Source organism: Somniosus microcephalus, chromosome 14 (assembly GCF_052327205.1).
Source record: "Somniosus microcephalus isolate GS21.2 chromosome 14, FLI_Smic_1.0, whole genome shotgun sequence".
Lineage (NCBI taxonomy): Eukaryota > Metazoa > Chordata > Chondrichthyes > Squaliformes > Somniosidae > Somniosus > Somniosus microcephalus.
Genome location: NC_141000.1, coordinates 134,870,193 through 134,891,001, shown reverse-complemented (window position 1 = coordinate 134,891,001; position 20,809 = coordinate 134,870,193). Strand labels below are relative to the sequence as shown.

Below are 20,809 nucleotides of genomic sequence, written 5' to 3'. Positions count from 1 at the left end.
TCTAAAAGGCTAGACAGACTGGATGCAGGAAGGATGTTCCCGATGGCGGGGGAGTCCAGAACCAGGGGTCACAGTCTAAAGATAAGGGGTAAGCCATTTAGGACAGAGATGAGGAGGAATTTCTTCACCCAGAGAGTGGTGAACCTATGGAATTCTCTACCACAAAAGGCAGTTGAGGCCAATTCATTAAATATATTCAAGAAGGAGTTAGATATATTTCTTAAGGCTAAAGGGATCAAGGGATATGGGAAGAAAGCAGGGACAGGGTACTGAATTTAGATGATCAGCCATGATCTCATTAAATGGCGGAGCAGGCTCGAGGGGCCGAATGGCCTACTCCTGCTCCTATCTTCTATGTTTCTATGTAAGTGGAAACATTCAATCTGTACCCACTTTATCAAAATTTTTCATAATTCTTAAGACCTCTGTTAAATCACCCCTCAGCCTTTTTTCAAGAGAAAAGAGATCCAGCCTGTTCATCCTATCCTGATATGTATACCCTCGCATTTCTGGTATCATCCTTGTAAATCTTCTCTGCGCCCTCTCCAGCGCCTCTATATCCTTTTTATAATATGGCGACTAGAGCTGTACGCAGTACTCCAAGTGTGGTCTTACCAAGGTTCAATACAGGTTTAGCATAACTTCCCTACTTTTCAATTCTATCCCTATAGAAATAAACCCTAGTGCTTGGTTTGCTTTTTTTTATGGCCTTGCTAACCTGTGTCGCAACTTTTAGTGATTTGTGTATTTGTACTCCAAGATCCCTTTGTTCCTCTACCCCACCTAGACTCGCACCCTCCAAGTGATAAGTGACCTCCTACCAAAATGTAATACCTCACATTTATCTGTTGAACTTCATTTGCCAATTATATGCCCATTCTGCAAGTTTATTAATGTCCTCCTGTAATTTGTTGCTTACTAGTTTAAAGCCTTTGCCACCTCCCTATTTACCCTTTCCGCTAGGACACGGATTAAGGAATGTGAGACCACTGGAATATTTCTGCCCCCACCCACAGTAAGAGGTTCTGAGTACCAGACATGGCATTCCCAATCGGCATTCCTTTGTTTGCAATTTTAATGGAAGAGTAACAGTACAGGATAATGGAAAGGAGAGTGAGGCTGTGCTCTGCAAGATAGAACCCCCACCAAAAGTGTACTGGCCATGCAGATCTTTTTGAAGATCTCTGAGGAGCTCTGTGTGTGAAGGTTATGCTTCACCAAAGAGGCATTAGTGGTGTTGTTTCAGCTGTTTCATGAAGCCCTGCATCCAAGATCACCTGCCCGGACAGCCCTGTCTGCATCTGTGAAAGTGACAACAGCAATTTTTTTGGGGCCATAGGTTAATTTCAAACAGCCACAGGGGATCTGTGCAATATCGCCGAGGGTGCCATCTGGGCATTGCTTCATCAGGTGACTAATAGGCTCTTTAGGAGAGATGGGTGATTAACCCAGTTTGGGATAGGGTTTTATCTTGTTGCAAAGTGCAGGGTGCAATGGATGGCAGCCATGTAGCATTGCTGTTGTGTATGTACCTTTAAGAGAAGAACTGATTCTATACTGCAGTACCGGCAGTGACCACCCCTGTATATAAAGCCATAGCAGGCTTCTGTACTTCAGTCTTGAGTTCCCCCTCTGTTCAGTAAATACCTGTTTTATTGTTCTCCTGCAGTCCGAGTATTATTGATACCTGGACACTACACTGGCGATGGGCAGGTTTGAACTCACCTGCAGTACTGCATCACCTCACGGGGATCTTTTCCCTGAAGAGAAGCTTCTTGGAGGTCGAAGTCAGAACGGCGGGCGTCGACCGCGGGCAACCGCCCAGGGATCCATCGGAGAGTTGCAGGGGGGGCTGTGGAGAGCTGGGCCTGGCTCCCCAGTCGAGGTGTTCCAGCAAGTCGTGCTGGTAGCAGGTAGTGCGCTGACCCTTCCGGACTGCGGCGGGCTCGGGCTCGATCGAGCGGCTCTGCAAAGGGGCCATGCAGCGTCGTCGGGAGGAAGAGAGAGAGAGAGGGTGGAGCGCACAGGGCGCGGTCGGTGCTCAAGAACCGGGCAGCGTGGAGAGGATAGAACGAGGGGAAGGAAAAGTGATACGCGCCGAAGCCGCAGGTCGCCGCCATTACCCTGTAGAACGCTAGGAGCAGCGTGGCAGCAAGGGGAAGAAGGAAAAGCGCGGGAGGCGCCATTTTATTCCATTGGGGAAGAAGGAAAAGCGCGGGAGGCGCCATTTTATTCCATTGGGGAAGAAGAAAAAGCGCGGCAGGTGCCATTTTAAATCACTCAAGATGCCGAAGAGTGGCAGTATCACTGCTTTCGACAACGAGGTGGAAGACTGAACCACGTATGTGGAAAGAATTGAAGTGTACTGCGAAACAAATGAGGTGGCCGATGGAAAGAAGGCATCGGTATTATTAAATTTGATGGGCGCGAGAACGTACGGCCTATTGCGGAATTTAATTACCCCAGCTAAACCAATGGAGAAAAGTTTTGAAGAGATTGTTAATATCTTACAGGAACACCTAAACCCTACACCGCTGCTGATAGCAGAAAGATTCAAGTTCCATAAAAGAAACCAGCACAAAGATGAGAGCAATGCTGACTATCTTACGGAACTACGCAAGTTATCGAAGCACTGCCAGTTCGGAGCAGGACTGGCAGACACCTTACGGGATAAGTTTCTCTGCGGGCTCCAGAGTGAAGGAACCCAGAAACGACTACTTTCGGAAAAGGACCTGACGCTAGAACAGGCTTTCAGCGTGGCAGTATCCTACGAAGCAGCAGCACGGGAAGCTGCAGAAATACAACAGAAACCACAAGAATACAGCGCTAACGAAATGGCATATGGAGCAGAAAAGTGCAATCGCTGCGGCAGAACAACCCATGATCAGAAGGACTGCTGGTTTAAGGACAAAGTATGCAGGCAATGCGGGAAAATGGGACATATAGGAAGAGTCTGCAGGTCGGGAAAGAAAACCAACACTACAAGTACTACTAAGGAAAAGTACAAGAAAGTAAAAAAAATGACAGACAGTAGTTCGGAAGATCAGGAGAGTGATAATGACTCTGGGAGCAGGAGACTAAGTTGTCTAAAGTTACACAACGTGATCGCAAAGGAGGATCACCGAACCATTTGGGTCACCCTCATGATAGCAGGGTCCCCAGTAAAGATGGAATTGGACACAGGATCAGCCCTAACTGTCATGAATCGACGAGACTATGAGCGGCTATTCTCACACATACCCTTGAAGGACACGTCCATTGTATTGAAGACATACACGGGGCAAAAAGTCTACCCCTGAGGAAAAATAAGGGTGCCAGTTGAATACAACGGCAAGGAAACACAGAAACTGTATCTATATATACTACCAGATGGAGGACCACCATTATTGGGACGTGAATGGATCCGAAAAATACAATTGGATTGGCATTCCATTCAGGCGCTAACTGTGACTGATAAAAAGGATGATGACGTCACACCTGGACGACTGTCAAAAATTCTAACTAACCCGAAAGAGGTGTTCCAACAAGGACTTGGGACTCTAAAAGGAGTAACGGCAATGATAAAAATCGAAGATAACGCAAACCCAAAAATTTTTAAGGCCAGACTGGTACCTTACGCGATCCGCCCAGCCGTTGAAGCAGAGCTGGAGCGTTCGGGTGTGCTGTCCAAGGTGGACTGGAGCGAGTGGGCCACACCCATCGTTCCTGTAATGAAGAAATCATTGAGCAGCATGCCTGGGGAACCGAAGAAGGTTCGCATCTGTGGGGACTTCAAGGTAACTGTGAACCCAGTCCTGCACACAATACAATATCCACTTCCACGGATAGAAGATATTTTCGCCTCACTATCTGGAGGGTAATAAGGGAACATCTATAATTATGGGGGATTTTAACTATCATATTAATTGGACAAATCAAATTGGGCAGGGCTGCCTTCAGGATCAGTTCATTGAGTGTATTAGGGATGGGTTTCTTGAGCAGTATGTAACTGAACCGACCAGGGGGCAGGCAACCTTAGATCTGGTCCTGTGTAACGAGACAGGATTAATTAAAAATGTCCTAGTAAAGGATCCCCTTGGAATGAGTGACCATAACATGGTTGAATTCCATATTCAATTAGAGGGTGAGAAGGTTGGATCTCAAACAAGCATGCTAAGCTTGAATAAAGGAGACTATGAAGGTATGAGAGCAGAATTGAGTAGAGTGGATTGGGAAAATAGATTAAAGGGTAAGACGATACATGATCAGTGGTGTACATTTAAGGAGTTATTTTACAACTTCCAAAAAATATATATTCCACTGAGAAGAAAAGGGTGTAAAAGAAAAGACAGCCATCCGTGGCTAAGTAAAGAAATTAAGGATAGTATTCGACTAAAAACAAGGGCATATAAGGTAGCCAAATCTAGTGGGAGGATAGAGGATTGGGAAAACTTTAAAAGACAGCAAAAAATAACAAAAAGATTGATTAAGGAAGGGAAGATAGATTATGAAAGTAAATTAGCAAAAAATATAAAAACAGATTGTAAAGTCTGTGGGTTGTGCAGTTAATAAATACACAGACTTCAGAAGTAACAAACAAACAGGTCTTTACTATTCGAAGGTCCGGGCGAATCTGCCCCAGCAATCCTGCCACAACACTTATATACTGGTGTGGTCACTATCGGTATTACAGTATACAGAAGCCAAACAAATAGTGCCACACCTAAAGTAGTTCTCTTAAAGGTGAACGGTGACATTCAATAGTTCCCTTAAAGGTAGACGGGTACATACACTACACAGATAGTAAGAGTTTTTATAGTTATATAAAAAGAAAAAGGGTGGCTAAAGTAAATGTTGGTCCCTTAGAGGATGAGACCAGGAAATTAATGGTGGGAAATATGGAGATGGCAAAAACACTGAATGAATATTTTACATCAGTCTTTACAGTAGAAGACACTAAGAATATCCCAACACTGGACAAACAGGGGGCTAAAGGGGGAGAGGAGCTAAACACGATCAAAATCACTAAGGAAGTGGCACTCGGTAAAATAATGGGACTCAAGGTGGATAAATCACCTGGACCTGATGGCTTACATCCTAGGGTCTTGAGGGAAGTGGCGGTAGGGATTGTGGATGCATTGGTAATAATTTTCCAAAACTCCCTGGACTCGGCAATGGTCCCGGCAGACTGGAAAACTGCTAATGTAACACCCTTATTTAAAAAGGGCTGTAGACAGAAGGCTGGAAACTATAGACCGGTTAGCCTAACATCTGTGGTAGGTAAAATTTTGGAGTCCATTATTAAGGAGACAGTAACAGGACATTTGGATAATCATAATTTAATAGGACAAAGTCAGCATGGTTTTATGAAGGGGAAGTCATGTTTGACAAATTTGCTGGAGTTCTTTGAGGAAGTAACATATAGGGTGGATAAAGGGGAACCAGTGGACGTAGTGTATTTAGACTTCCAAAAGGCATTTGACAAGGTGCCACACAAAAGATTATTGCTTAAGATAAAAAATCACGGGATTGGGGGTAATATTCTGGCATGGATAGAGGATTGGCTACCTAACAGAAGGCAGAGAGTTGGGATAAATGGTTCATTCTCAGACTGGCAATCAGTAACTAGTGGTGTTCCGCAGGGGTCAGTGCTGGGTCCCCAACTCTTTACAATCTATATTAACGATTTGGAGGAGGGGACCGAGTGTAACATATCAAAGTTTGCAGATGATACTAAGATGGGGGGGAAAGTAGTGAGTGAGGAGGACATAAAAAACCTGCAAGGGGACATAGACAGGCTAAGTAAGTGGGCAGAGATTTGGCAGATGGAATACAATACTGGAAAGTGTGAGGTTATGCACTTTGGCAGGAAAAATCGTAGAGCAAGTTATTATCTTAATGGCAAGAAACTGGAAAGTACTGAAGTACAAAGGGATCTGGGGGTCCTGGTGCACGAAACTCAAAAGGTTAGTATGCAGGTGCAGCAAGTGATTAAGAAGGCCAATGGAATGTTGGCTTTCATTGCTAGGGGGATAGAATATAAAAATAGGGAGGTATTGCTTCAGTTGTTCAAGGTATTGGTGAGACCGCACCTGGAATACTGCGTACAGTTTTGGTGTCCATACTTAAGAAAGGACATACTTGCTCTTGAGTCAGTACAAAGAAGGTTCACTCGGTTAATCCCGGGGATGAGGGGATGGACATATGAGGAGAGGTTGAGTAGATTGGGACTCTACTCATTGGAGTTCAGAAGAATGAGAGGCGATCTTATTGAAACATATAAGATTGTGAAGGGGTTGGATCGGGTGGATGCAGGGAAGATGTTCCTGATGATGGGTGAAACTAGAACTAGGGGGCATAATCTTAGAATAAGGGGCTGCTCTTTCAAAACTGAGATGAGGAGGAACTACTTCACTCAGAGGGTGGTAGGTCCATGAAATATGCTGCCCCAAAAAACTGTAGAAGCTACATCATTACATAAATTTAAAACAGAAATAGACAGTTTCCTAGAAGTAAAGGGAATTAAGGGTTACGGGGAGCGGGCAGGAATTTGGATATGAGTCTAGGTTCGGATCGGTCATGGCCCTGTGGGTAGCAGAGCGGGCCCAGGGGCTGTGTAGCCTGATCCTGCTCCTATTTCGTGTGTCTAATTCTGTTAGATGCAGGAGATGGTTCTGTGATAGTGGATTGGCAGTTAGGATCAGATCAGCCATGATCTTATTGAATGGCGGAGCAGGCTCGAGGGGCCGATTGGCCTACTCCTGCTCCTATTTCTTATGTTCTTATGAAACGCTTTACAAAGATTGATCTGGCCCAAGCGTATCTACAAATGGAGGTGGAAGAAGCATCTAGGAAATACCTCACGATAAACACACACAAAGGCCTTTACCAGTACAATCGACTGGTATTCGGGGTAGTATCAGCCCCGGCTATTTGGCAGAGGGCGATGGAACAAGTCCTGCAAGGGATCCCGGGACCCAGTGTTATTTGGACGACATCCTGGTTACGGGCGAAAATGACAGTGAACACCTTGCCAACCTGGAGCAGGTGCTCACGAGATTACAGGAATATGGGCTACGAGCCAACCGCCCCAAATGCGAGTTCTTCAGGAGACAAATCTCGTATTGTGGCCACATGATTGATGAGGAAGGGTTGCATAAGTCGCCGGACAAGATTGAGGCTGTAGTCAAGGCTCCAGCACCGGAAAATGTGTCGCAACTGAGGTCGTTCCTCGGGTTGGTGAACTACTACCATAAGTTCTTGCCGAATTTATCTACAATTCTGCACCCACTGAACGCCCTACTGCAAACTGGAGTAACATGGAAATGGAGTGATGAGTGTAAGCGTGCCTTTCAGAAATGTAAATGCCTAATCACTTCAAAAGAAGTATTAGCCCACTACAATCCAACACTACCGATTCGGTTGGCATGTGATGCGTCTCCCTATGGCATCAGAGCGGTGCTGACACACAAATTCCTTGACGGTTCAGAGAGGCCAATAGCCTTTGCGTCGCGCTCGTTAACCTCAGCCGAGCATAACTACGCCCAGATTGACAGGGAGGCCCTCAGCCTGGTGTGGGGGGTGAAGAAGTTCAATCACTATCTGCACGGGCAGAAATTCACCCTACTGACTGATCATCAGCCCCTGGTCTCCATTTTTAACCCAAAGAAGGGCGTTCCGGTGATGACGGCGCAACGGCTGCAAAGATGGTCACTTTTTCTAGGGGCACATCAGTACGACATAGAGTACAAGGGTATGAAACAGCATGGAAACGCTGATGGGCTGTCGCGCCTACCGTTGCCTACGGTAGAGGAAGCACCTGCAGTGGACCCTGTTGAGATATTCCATGCGACCATAGTCGAATGTCTACCTGTTACAAACTCAAGTATAGAGAAGGAAACCCGAAATGACCCGACACTCTCTCGGGTCTATGATTTGACGGTGAAGGGATGGCCAGCACATGGCGACTCACTGTTGCCAGCATTCTCGCCAAGGAGAGAACAGCTGTCAGTGTGCCGGGGGACCTTGATGTGTGGATCCCGAGTGGTAATTCCACCCAAGTTGAGAGATAGAGTGCTCAATGAGCTTCATGAGGGTCATCTGGGAGGGGTAAAAATGAAGAGCCTAGCCAGGGCGTTTGTGTGGTGGCCGGGAATCGATCAAGAAATCGAGGATATGACCAAGAGATGCACAGGATGCCAGAAGGTCCAAAACGCTCCACCACAGGCCCCGCTACATCCATGGGAGTGGCCCTCATCTCCATGGCAACGGGTACACATTGATTTTGCTGGTCCATTTATGGACTCAATGTTCCTAATCGCTGTAGACGCCCATTCAAAATGGCCAGAGGTCATCAAAATGTCCTCCACCACCACGGAGAAAACTATTGCAGTCCTGCGGACCATCTTCGCCAGGAATGGCTTGCCAGAACAGATTTGCTCCGACAATGGACCACAGTTTGTGTCCGAGGATTTCCGGAGGTTTCTGAGGAATAATTGGATGAAACATTACACATCTGCCCCATATCATCCAGCCACAAATGGATTGGCTGAGAGGTTTGTTCAGACCTTTAAAAAGGCAATAAAGGCAATGCATAACGATGACATACCACTACAACACAAGGTGGATAATTTCTTGTTTGCTTACCGGAATGCGACACATGCAGTCACCAACCAAACTCCAGCCGTAATGTTCTTCAACCGAAGGCTAAGATGTCGCCTGGATTTGCTCAAACCAAACATAAGACGAGATGTTGAGGATAAGCAATTCCAGCACATAAATGAGAAGCCAACCAGGAGCTTCAAGATAGGGCAACCAGTCTTGGCCCACGACTACCGAACAGAAAAATGGCAGCCAGGAACGATATGCACACAGCAGGGACCACTAATGTACACAGTGGACGTTGGAGAGAGCATCGTGAGACGCCATGCTGACCAGATTCTAGAGTCACAGGAACAAGCCAAACCCATACCACGAGCAGGTGCACCTGGTAATCAACCCGAAGTACAGATTGCGTCGACCTCAGAAGCAGTGGTATTGGAAGCTGACGAACCAACCAATGACAATGAGCCAGAATCAACTCCGCTGCAAGAACAGGATACTCGAGAAAGGCATTATCCAGTCAGGATCAGGAAGCCTCCTCAAAGACTGAACTTATAAATGATTATTTCAGTTGATGTATATAGTACAGAGAAAATTGTAATTAGTTATTATTTAGTTGTTAAATGAATGTTATGTACTGTTTACCTAAAAGGGGAGGAATTGTTGTGTATGTACCTTTAAGAGAAGAACTGATTCTATACTGCAGTACCGGCAGTGACCACCCCTGTATATAAAGCCATAGCAGGCTTCTGTACTTCAGTCTTGAGTTCTCCCTCTGTTCAGTAAATACCTGTTTTATTGTTCTCCTGCAGTCCGAGTATTATTGATACCCGGACACTACAATTGCAAGCCCCTCAATTTTCTTAAGGTATCAGCCTCAGCACAATGGCTGACACTTTGCAACCTCACACCTCTGAAGCAGAAGATTGTGGGTTCAAGTCCCAATCCAGAGACATGAGCACATAATCTAGGCTGACACCACAGTGACTACACTTCAAAAGTATTTAATAGGCTGTAGAGAAGTTTGGGATGTCCTGAGGTTGTGAAAGGTGGTGTGTACATAAATGCAAATTTTTTCTCTGATAGAAAGGGGTACCACTTACTGTGCAGATTGTGTGTGACCAGATGCATAGACTCCTTCATGGGAAAGCCAGATATGCTGGAAGTTGCCACGCTGCATTCGTCAGGAGATCTACCGCGCCCCCCTCCGAGCTCTTCAAAGAAGAGCATCACGTGAAAGAATGGTTTGTGGGTGACAAGGTCTAGTCCCTGTTTTTAGGGAGTCTAAAGGGTCTAGATAATGTCGACCATGACGAGCTGTTTCACCTTGTCCAGAACAGTATAACCAGAGGATACGGCCTGCACCTGAAGGGGATAAATTCAGAGCTAATCTGCGGAAACGTTAATTTCAGTGAGCAAGTGGTCAATCTATTGAACTGGCTCCCTAGGGAAATAGTGGAAGCAGATAGGGCTGATTCATTCACAAAATAATATTTTAGGATACAGTATATGAGTAGTACGAGACATGACGTGGCAAGTGTAGCGTGCTTGGGAGAAATAGGTGACTTTGGACCTTTAGTTCCCAAAGCTTTCCACCATTGGATGTTTTCTTTGCCTCATGCCTGTTGTAGATTAATTGATAGAGATTAATTGCCATAATTAATCAACAACTCTATTATCGTTGTATCATACAACTTCCAGGATGGTAGAAGGAGAACTAGATGGACAGTGGTCTTTTTTTATCTAGAAATTCCTGATTGCTACAATGAGGCACTTGCTTCTACCAGGGTTTTCAATGAGATTACCATGGGATATAAACTGCAGTTTTTGCTGCCTTGATCGATCAGGAGGGGCTCTACAATATGCTCCAGAGCATGTATCCTGCATAGTTGTAGCCTCTTCTGTGCTGCACAACTTTTCCATCCAAAAAGGTTTGGACATGGAGATTGCTGGGGAGGTGGCCTGCAGTACAACACAGCATGGAGTGGAGCATCAGGAGGACCACTGCTGAGGACACAGCAGCAGCTGCAAGTGAATTTAGAACTCAACTTATCAGTTTAACACAGCCTAACTTTGTCATCACTGCAACTAGTTAAAAGGAGCACTCCCGAGCGGCAGGAGCCTGAGACGGGAAGGAGCGGACCTGAAGGGAGCACAGCGAAAGCTGAGCAGTTCAAAGGAGCGGCAGCAACTCAATAGAGGCAGTTTTTGAAAGAGTGACGTCAGAGTAAAAAAAGTGACATCGGCATAAGGGAAGTAGCTGATTGGTGAGTAGCTGTGAGTGTATTTTTTTTAAGTTTATAAGTTTATTTCTGCTAAGTTAGTTAATAATCTATTAACTGGAGGGAACGAGCTGATTGGTGAATAGCTGGGGAGTGTTTTTTGTAAGTTTAAAGTTTATTTCTGCTGGGTTAGTTCTTATATTAAATAGAGGCATGGCAGGGCAGCTCAGTCCCGTGGAGTGCACATCCTGTGCCATGTGGGACGTCCTGGACGCTTTGTGTAGCCTGGACGACCACATGTGCGGGAAGTGTCGCCAGCTACAGCAACTCGAGCTCCGGGCTTTGGACCATGAGCGGTGACTGGAGTCACTGCAGTGCATCCGCGAGGCTGAGAGTTATGTGGATAGCACGTTTCTAGAAGTGGTCACCCCGCAGTTTAAGAGTGTGCAGGCAGAGAGGGAATGGGTGACCGCCAGACAGAAGAGGAGGACCAGGCAGGTAGTGCAGGAGTCCCTGGAGTGCATCGCGCTCTCCAACCAGTATTCTGTTCTGAGTACTGGTGAGGGCGATGGTTCCTCTGGGGAGTGCAGCCAGAGTCAAGTCCACGGCACCACGGGTGGCTCAGCTGCACGGTGGGGGGGGGAGGAAAAAGAGTGGAAGAGCAATAGTGGTAGGGGATTCGATAGTTAGGGGAGCAGACGGGCGTTTCTGCGGCCGTAGACGTGATTCCAGGATGGTATGTTGCCTCCCTGGTGCCAGGGTCAAGGATGTCACTGAGCGGCTGTAGGACACTCTGAGGGGGGAGGGTGAACAGCCAGAGGTCGTTGTCCACATCGGTACCAACGACATAGGCAGAAAGAGGGATGAGGTCCTGCAGGCAGAGTTTAGGGAGCTAGGATAGAGATTAAAAAGCAGGATCTCAAAGGTAGTAATCTCCGAATTACTCCTGGTGCCACATGCTAGTGAGTACAGGAATAGGAGGCTAGTACAGATGAATGCGTGGCTGGAGAAATGATGCAGGAGGGAGGGCTTTAGATTCCTGAGGCATTGGGACCGTTTCTGGGGAAGGTGGGACCTGTACAAGCCGGACGGGTTACACCTCAACAGAGCTGGGACCAATATTCTCACGGGGAGGTTTGTTAGTGCTGTTGGGGAGGGTTTAAACTAGCTTGGCAAGGGGATGGGCACCAGCATATAGGAGTAGAAAAGAGGAATAAGGTGCATAAAAGAGTGAGTGTGTTGGATAGTACTAGAGAAGATAGTACTAGAGGCGGTAGTAGTACCATATTATATAGGAGTAGACTAAGAAAGACTACGAAAAATTCAAAAATGGGTTTAGAATGCATGTACGTAAACGCACAAAGTGTGTGAATAAGGTTGGTGAGCTACAAGCACAATTAGCCATGTGGCAATATGATGTTGTGGCAATAACGGAAACGTGGCTTAAAAACGGTGAGGACTGGGCACTTAATATTCAAGGGTACAAGGTGTTCAGAAAAGATAGGGAAGGAAAAAAGGCAGGTAGGGTGGCAGTGCTGATTAAGGAAGACATTGTAGTGCTGATTAAGGGAGGATGTTCTTGAGGGGACAAAGACAGAATCCATTTGGTTAGAGTTGAGGCGCAAAAAGGGTATGATCATGCTATTGGGGGTATTCTATAGGCCTCCAACTAGTGAGAGGGAGGTAGAGGAGCAAATCTGCAGGGAAATCGCAGAGATATGCAAGAGCTATAGAGTGGTGATATTGGGGGACTTTAATTACCCAAATATCGATTGGGATAACGCTAGAGTAAACAGAAAGGAGCGGGAGGAATTTCTGAAATGTGTTCAGGAGAATTTCCTTGTCCAATATGTTCTTGGCCCAACTAGGAAGGAGGCATTGCTGGATCTGGTGCTGGGGAATGAGGTGGGCCAGGCCGACCAAGTGTCTGTGGGAGAACACTTGGGTACGAGTGATCATCGTATCATAAGATTTCGATTAGCAATGGAGAGGAGCAAGGAACAATCTAGAGTGGAACTTCTAAACTGGAATAGGGCTAACTTCAATGGGATGTGAAAGGATCTAGCCAGGGTAAAATGGAACCAAAGACTGACAGGAAAAACTGTAACAGGACAATGGGTGATCTTTAAGGAGGAGATGTTCCAAGTACAGGGTAGGTACATTCCAACAAGAGGGAAGGGGAAGGGAACCAAAGCAAGGGCTCCTTGGATGACGAGGGAGATAGAGAAGATGATGAAACAAAAAAAGAGGGTGTATGATGCATGTCAGGTGAATTCTTCAAGGGGGAACCAGACCAAATACAATAAGTTGAGAGGGGAATGTGAAGATGAAAATAAGATTGGCAGAGAGAATATGAGAGTAGAATGGCAGTTAACATAAAAGGAACCCAAAAATCTTCTACCAGTATGTAAACAGTAAGCGGGTAGTAAGAGGCGGTGTGGGGCCTGTTAGAGTCAAAGATGGTGATATATGCTTAGAGGCACAGGGCAAGGCTAAAATACTCAATGAGTACTTTGTATTTGGTGTTTACTAAGGAGGTGGATGCTGACAAAATATCAGTAGAAGTGGAAAAGGTAGAAGCAATGGAAGGGGTGAACACTCAATGTTTTTAAGGGGAGATTGGCTAAGTACTTGAAGGAAATAAACTTGCATGGCTACGGGGATAGAGCGGGTGAATGGAACTGACTGGATTGCTCTACAGAGAGCCGACACGAACTTGATGGGCCGAATGGCCTCCTTCTGTGCCATTATGACTCTGTGTTCTCCCGCCTTCAAATGAATAACATTCTTCAAACCAGTACTTATCCTGCAACTATATGACTATTCAAGTCTAAATCACCTAATTGAATAATTGAACATGAAATAAGTTAACCATTTCCTGTATGTCCATGAATAACAAATGAAATAAGTGCTATTCGTTCCGCAGCCTCTGCTTTCCATGAGAGTTTAAAGCTGCTTTCTTTCTCTTATTCTAGTGTAACCTGAGGACCAGTATCACAAAAGACAACTGACTGCTCCTGTGATACAAAAGGCTCATGCGACTGAGATGGCCATCCTTCCATGGCCTGAGATGACCCTGGCTCATGTACTGATGCTGCTCCTGCTGCATCCCTGGAACTGGTCACTGGGCAGCTTGGTGTCACCTCCTACATGTCACTTGGGTAGTGTTCTGTGGGCGAAGGCTCGTGCTGCTATCCTGAGAAAATTGTAGCCGCAGCCATTGACCCTGGCTTTGGATCTGCATCCCCACTGATCAGCAGAGTGCTGGTCTAATAGCAGCTATCAGATCCTGAAAATTCTAAGAGACAGTAGCCTACATTCTGGTCCCGGGAAGGCTGACTGCAATGCAGCGGCCAGACTATTCATGATTCTTGCAAAAAAGAAGGAAGCTTCCTTGATGTTACAGTAAATGAGGCTATAAACTCAAGCCACTGTCCTGAGAGCCTCTACATATATATGATGTTCCTTGAGTATTCTTCTTTTCAGGCGCGTACCCATGATTTCTGGGACCCATGACTCTAAAGCCATGGGCGGCAGCCTTCTCCGCTGCCTCCACTCTGAACATGGCACATCCTCACCCGCTCTCAGGAATCCTAACCAAAGTCATTCTACTTCAGGTGGGAGGTTGCACCCCCTTCCCCAGAAACCAGGACTATGTAGCTCACCAGCCCTCTTTGAAGAGCTGGCATAGGCTTAGTGGGTCGAATGGTCTCCTCTGCTGTAATTTCTATGACTATGCTTACAAAAAAATTATATTGATTGATTTTGCAGGCAAAGGTTTAATGTTGGGAAAAATGTCTTTCTCTTTCAGACTAATGTTGATGTGTTTGTACAATGTAAGCATTAACCTGAAAGGCCTACAGTACATCAGTGAGAGCCCAGGTTTCATCCCTTTGTTGTTCTGGCTTCTGGAAGGTAAGTCTTGTATGAGTTGGCAGCAACAGTGTCACTTGGCTCATGACTCTTTATTGGCTTTAATCTTGTCCTGATGTTATGGATGAAATGTACTCCAGAGGTTTCTGGTAAGCTGCCTGTGAGCCTTTGTTGGGTCACAGAAAATTTCATACTAGAAATTTTCAGTAGAACTGCACACTAACATAGCACTTACACTTATGTAGGGCTTCTGATGCAGAAAAATCTTCGTACTTTACAAAGAAGCAGACACCAAGCAGGAAGTAAGAAATTCCTGCGGGTGGGGGAACACTGGGGATCGGCTTTTAGGATGTTTTTGAAGATGGAATGAAGTGACAAGGTGAAGTTTTCGAAGGCAGGGCTCATTGTCTGATGGTGGAGCAGGTGACTAATAATCCAAAGTCCGAGGGATGGAAGGTATGTGCTATGGTTCAGATTCCTGGGACATTGGGACCAATTCTGGGGCACGAGAGCCCTGTACAGGATGGATGGGCTTCATTTGAATAAGGCTGAGACCAATGTCACCAGGAGAGTAACTAGTGCTGTGGGGGAGGGTTTTAATTACAATGCAGGGAGAGGGAAAAGCAAGATGAGTAAGTAGGAAGGGGAAAGGGGTATAGGAAAGACAAAAGAGAAAAACAAGAAAGTAACAAAGAATAAATCAGAAGGAGGAGGAATTAAATAGAGTAAGATTTCCAAAAAATTGAAGTTAGGATTGACTGGTATGTACATGAATGCACAAGGCATTTCAAACAAGAGTTATAAGCATTAATAACTATGGAAGGATAGGATATTGTAGCTATAACAAGGATATGGCTTGGGGTTGGACTGATTGGGGACAATTCTGGTGTGCTTCATGCTCTGATTCGGGGAGTGGTAACAGCTGAGAAATTTGGCATGATTCTGGTCCACCCCATTTGTAATCTGCTCAGTTTTGAAGGGGGGGCGGATTTCTCAGCCGCAAACTGTTCCCCTCTGAAAAAGTTGAGAGGGGTGGATAATATCATGGACGCAGGAAGCCCAATTCACAACGTTTGCGCCCCACTAATTCCACTTCGTGCTCCTGCCTACAGACAGTGGGCACTGGAACTTCTCAGATGACAGGTTTAAAGGGGTAGGCAGCTCATGCCTGGTACTAATGCCAGAAACTATTTCTGCTTTCCTCCAAGTCCCTGTCTTAATTGTACATGCTCTTCAGTGCAGGGGGTATAGAGAGAAGATTGAATTCTAGCAGGGAGCCAAACTTTCCTCTTCATGGGGCTTGTTCTTAGAGTGTAGTGGGGAGCAGTCGTCAGCAGGCATGCAGGTCGAACATCAGCATGTAGGAGGAGGCTTGCTCATAGTGTTTCTCACCCAGCAGAATGTACAGGCCAAGAAAAACATTCCTGCTCTAAGATGCCACCAAATATTTCCTCAGCCCTGGCCCCTATCCTTCCATTGAGACAAACCTGTCTGAGTTTACATCTGAGGTTGTGAATAATTATTCAAATGTAATTAGACTGGAGAATGAAGTGCGATTAGCACTTGGGTATTAAAACAGTGTTAACCAAATTAGAACTGACTTACATCCGATGATACAAATTGGCCCCAATATTCCCAGTTATAACATTTTCAAGAGAGATAAAGAGGTGCAAAAAAGGGAGGGCAGCATTATCAATAAAGGAATAAAAACAGAAAATGCTGGAAATATTCAGCAGGTCAGGCAGCATCTGTGGAGAGAGAAACAGAGTTAATGTTTCAGGTCGATGACCCTTCGTCAGAGGTGGTGGTGAGGTAGAGCTGGGTGTCATCAGCGAACACGTGGAACCAAGGGATATGGGGATAGTGCGGCAAGGTGAAGTTGAGGTAGTAGATCAGCCATGATCTTATTGAATGGTGGAGCAGGCATGAAGGGCTGAATGGCCTACTCCTGCTCCTATTTCTTATGTTCTGATGTTGTGTTTTCGGATGATGTCGCCGAGGGGCAGCATGTTGATAAAGAATAGGAGGGGGACTCCAGAGGTAACAGTGCAGGAGTAGGAAGAGAAGCCATTGCAAGTGATTCTCTGGCTATGACTGGATAGAATTGTAGAATCATAGAAAATGACTGCACAGAAGGTGTGCCAGTCGAAAAAGAGCTATTCAGCCTAATCCCACTTTCCAGCTCTTGGTCCGTAGCCCATAGCCTTACAGTTTACGGCACCTTGTGATGATAGTTTCTGGGGGGGATTTTAACTCAGGTGCGGGATGGTGTCGTGTTATCCGAATTTCGTGTTTCCCACACAACTCTAAATGGATGTGGGAGATTGATGCAATTTTAACTGAATTGGCCAATTGATTTCCAACGTGTGGGAAGCCTTTGCAAATGGGTTTTTCATGACTGAAAGTCCCCGCCGATGACGTCATCATTGCTGCTGCATTTAAGGTCCACAGCAAGCCTTGCTTCTTCTGCAGACTGCCAAGCTTCTTGACTGTGCAGTGTGAGGGAGCTGCAGCAAATATGACAAGCGGGAGGGCCAGATCAGCTCCTCGCTTTGACGAGGTGGCACTGTAGGCATTAGTGGATGGGGCTAGGGCCAACAGGGAGGTGCTGTTCCCTTCATCAGGGAGGAAGAGGCCTCCCACTCAGACCAAGGCTGTGTGGATGCAGGTGGCTGAGGAGGTCAACTCCTTGGGAGTCACCCGCAGAACCTGGATACAGTGCAGGAAAAGATTTCATGACCTTCAGCGCACTGGAAAAGTGAGTATGAATTTCCCATCACCCTCAATCTGATCCCCATTGCCTTTCCTCACCAGCACTCAGCTTTAGCAACCTCTTCCTCCATATCCCACTTGACACTGACATCCATGCACCCTTACCCATTCCCTCTCTATGCTCACATTCACATAACTATTCGACCATGCAGCCCTCACACTCCCTATCACTCTGATGCTTTGAACACAACTGACAACACACAGGGAGGGCCCTTGGTCTTGCAACCTCACTCCATCTTTGTCTCCTTCTAAGTATCTATGCTATGCAATCTCTACACTCACTCCTTCATTCTCACTCAACCTCCACTTGTCTCCCTCATTGCAGGAAAAGAGAGCTCACAACAAAAGAGAGCGAGCCAGGACAGGAGGAGGGACAGCTTCAATAGCCCACCTGACCCCCTGGGAGGAGGCCGTCCTGGAAATTATGGGAATAGAGGATGATTTGCGCGTGGGGGACGGACAGACAGGTGTAACACAGCAAGCTGGTGACAGAAAAGTTTCCCATCGCTCTCTTTGACATTGCATGAGTCGATTATAATGATTGTGAAGCTGTAACAGATGCACTTATGAGCATCTGCAAAAAGCTATGTGCATGTAGCCTTTGCATCACATCTCTGACTCTTTCCGTTACTTCCCCACAGGACCATCACAAGCATCCGTCCCCCCTAGCCAGGAAGAAGAGGCTGAGCAGCTAGACTCCTCAGAGGAAGCTGCAACCTCTGAGGGCACAGCGTCAGCAGAATTCAGCGCACCCAGCACCAGCGCAGACACTCACACCTCGGTGGGACTTTCGGGACATAGAGTAGTGTTGTCACCTGGTGTATCACAGCTCACAAGTGAGCATCAGCAGATTGTGGAGACAGGGACAGCAGTGGAGAGTCCTAGTCAGAGGGCGCAGGACTCTGCCAGCTCGGCTCAGCAGCATGTCGACCCTCTGGGTCCATCCATAAGATCAGAGGTGATGGAACTCCAGGTACAGATGCAGGAGTCTCTGGCAGGTTTTGTCTCTAGGGTCGCTGCGAGTGTGGAGCGAATGGAGGAGTCCATAGCGAACATGAGCAGAGCCTTTGTGGAGTCATTGGCGCATGAACACATCACCACGGAAAGGATGGCTACCTCCGTGGAAAGGATTGCTACCTCCGTGGTAAGGCTGGCTACCGTAGAGGAGAGGATGGCTACGGTAGAGGAGAGGATGGCTACGGCCATGGAGGAGCTTAGTCGCCAGGGTATGGAAAACATGGTCATTGTTCAGAATCGAATGACATCTCTTGAGGAGCGATGGACATCTATTGAACAGAGAAACCAGACCTTCATGGAAGTCCTTTTGAGTAGGACTGCCATTGCAGATACGGGTCCCCATGGCCCCCCTGATGTGCAGCAAGGTGCTCTCCAGCCACTTGCAGGCGCTGAGGGGAACCTGACCCATGAGAGGGAGGTTGGTGGCAGACCTCAAGGAAGTGGGGGCTCCTCTCCAAGCGCTCACACTTCCATGCCACTGCAGAGCCCCACCGGAGTCCACACCCAAGTGAGATAGACGTCTCAACCCCTGCACAGCCGCAGGAGCAGCAGACTGGTGACGAGCCCTCACAGGCTCGCAATCCCAGAGGACGCCCGCCAAAGGTGTCGAGACAGGAGCAGCAGGAAAGTGAGCAAGGGGCCTCCACATCTGCTGAAGCCACAGAGGAGGCACCACGTAGGAGCACGTGTAAGAGGAAAATTCTGCACAAATAGTCACAAGGGTAGTCACTTGGGTGCAATTTTGTGTTTATTGTAAAAATGCCATCACGTCATTATTGAACATAAAAATTCTGATGGCAAATGTTGCAGTTGTGGCGTCTGTCATTTCGCTATTGGGACTTCCACATTGAGGCCTTAGGAATACTTGCAACTGTCAGTATGGTGGTCAGAGTGCTAGGAACCCTCTGGTTCTTGGCCATTGTCAAAGCTCTGGTAAGAAGCAGCGAGGTAAAAATGTTTGATTGACTAGGCTAAGCAAATCTGGCCAGGATGAGTGCGTTCCTTGCATCCCAGGCAGCAATGTTCTCGCGTAATGCTGCCGCTGGTTGATGGGCCTCTGCAGGATGTTCGTTTTCACACTCCTCCCCCTCATCTGAGGAGGATATGTGAGGAGCCACTTGGTCCTCAGGAATCTGCAAGCCACGACGCTGTGCCATGTTGTGAAGTGCACAGCAAACCCCGACGATTCTGGAGACCCTGTGATGCACTATCAATTACTCAAAAGACTGAGGTTAAGCGAGTAACTAACAGGCTTTTATTAACAAGAGAATGAAGGTGTGCCTCGAGTGGTCGACCAGTCCAGAATACAGAGGGACTGTGGAGCAATCACCTTTATACCTGGACTCGTGGGAGGAGTCAGCCGAGGCATGTACAGACATGTACACAGTGGAATACAAACACCCACACAGGCAGGTATAACAGTGGTTTACCACATTCACCCCTTGTTTAAAAATGAGTCCGGCGGGGTGAAGTGTATTAAAAGTTTGTGTATTGGAGTCTCTCCGGAGGTCTTGTCTGCCGCTGTGATCGACGTGGCGACGGCAGGGGTAGTGAAGCTTCCGGCGTCGAGTCCCGCGTAGGCTGGGGCACTGGTGTGTAGTCCTCGTGGGTGTCGAGCGGGTCGCGGGGCCCAGGCGTGCCGTCTGCTGGGGTTGGATATTGGATCGTGGGGGGGGGTGGTAGTGGGTTACTGGGGCCCCCGAGGGTGTGAGGTCTCGTATGGAGACTGTGTCCTCCCGCCCGTCCGGGTACGCAATGTAAGCATACTGGGGGTTGGCGTGGAGGAGGTCGACCTTCTCGACCAGGGGGTCCGTTTTATGGGTCCTCACGTGTTTTCTCAGTAGGACCGGCCTTGGGGACGTCAGCCATGGCGGTAGCGATGTCCCCGATGTGGACTTCCTTGGGAAGACAAACATTTTCTCATGAGGGGTGGCGTTAGTGGCAGTGCAGAGCAGTGACCGAATAGAGTGGAGCGCATCGGGGAGCACATCCTGCCAGCGGGAGGTCGGAAGGCCCCTAGACTTTAAGGCTAGCAGGGCGGCCTTCCAAACTGTCGCATTCTCTCTTTCCACCTGTCCGTTCCCCCGGGGGTTGTAACTGGTGGTCCTGCTTGTGGCAATACCCCTAGCGAGCAGGTACTGGCGGAGTTCGTCGCTCATAAACGATGAGCCCCGGTCGCTATGGATATAGCTGGGGAAACCGAACAGGGTGAAGAGGTCGTTCAGACATTTAATGACCGTGGCACTGGTCATGTCCGGGCAGGGGATGGCGAACGGGAAACGGGAGTACTCATCAATAATGTTGAGGAAGTACACATTGCGGTCGGAGGAGGGGAGAGGCCCTTT

At 47.2% G+C, this 20,809-nt stretch overlaps 1 protein-coding gene across 1 annotated transcript in view; it reads left to right on the top strand.

The window, feature by feature from the left end:
* hsf2bp (heat shock transcription factor 2 binding protein) overlaps positions 1–20,809 on the top strand; it is a 182,896-nt gene that overhangs the window by 120,134 nt on the left and 41,953 nt on the right. Inside the window, exon 7 of the mRNA XM_086007357.1 lies at positions 14,614–14,717. Coding sequence (XP_085863483.1) covers positions 14,614–14,717 — 104 coding nt within the window. The remainder of the gene's footprint in view (positions 1–14,613; positions 14,718–20,809) is intronic.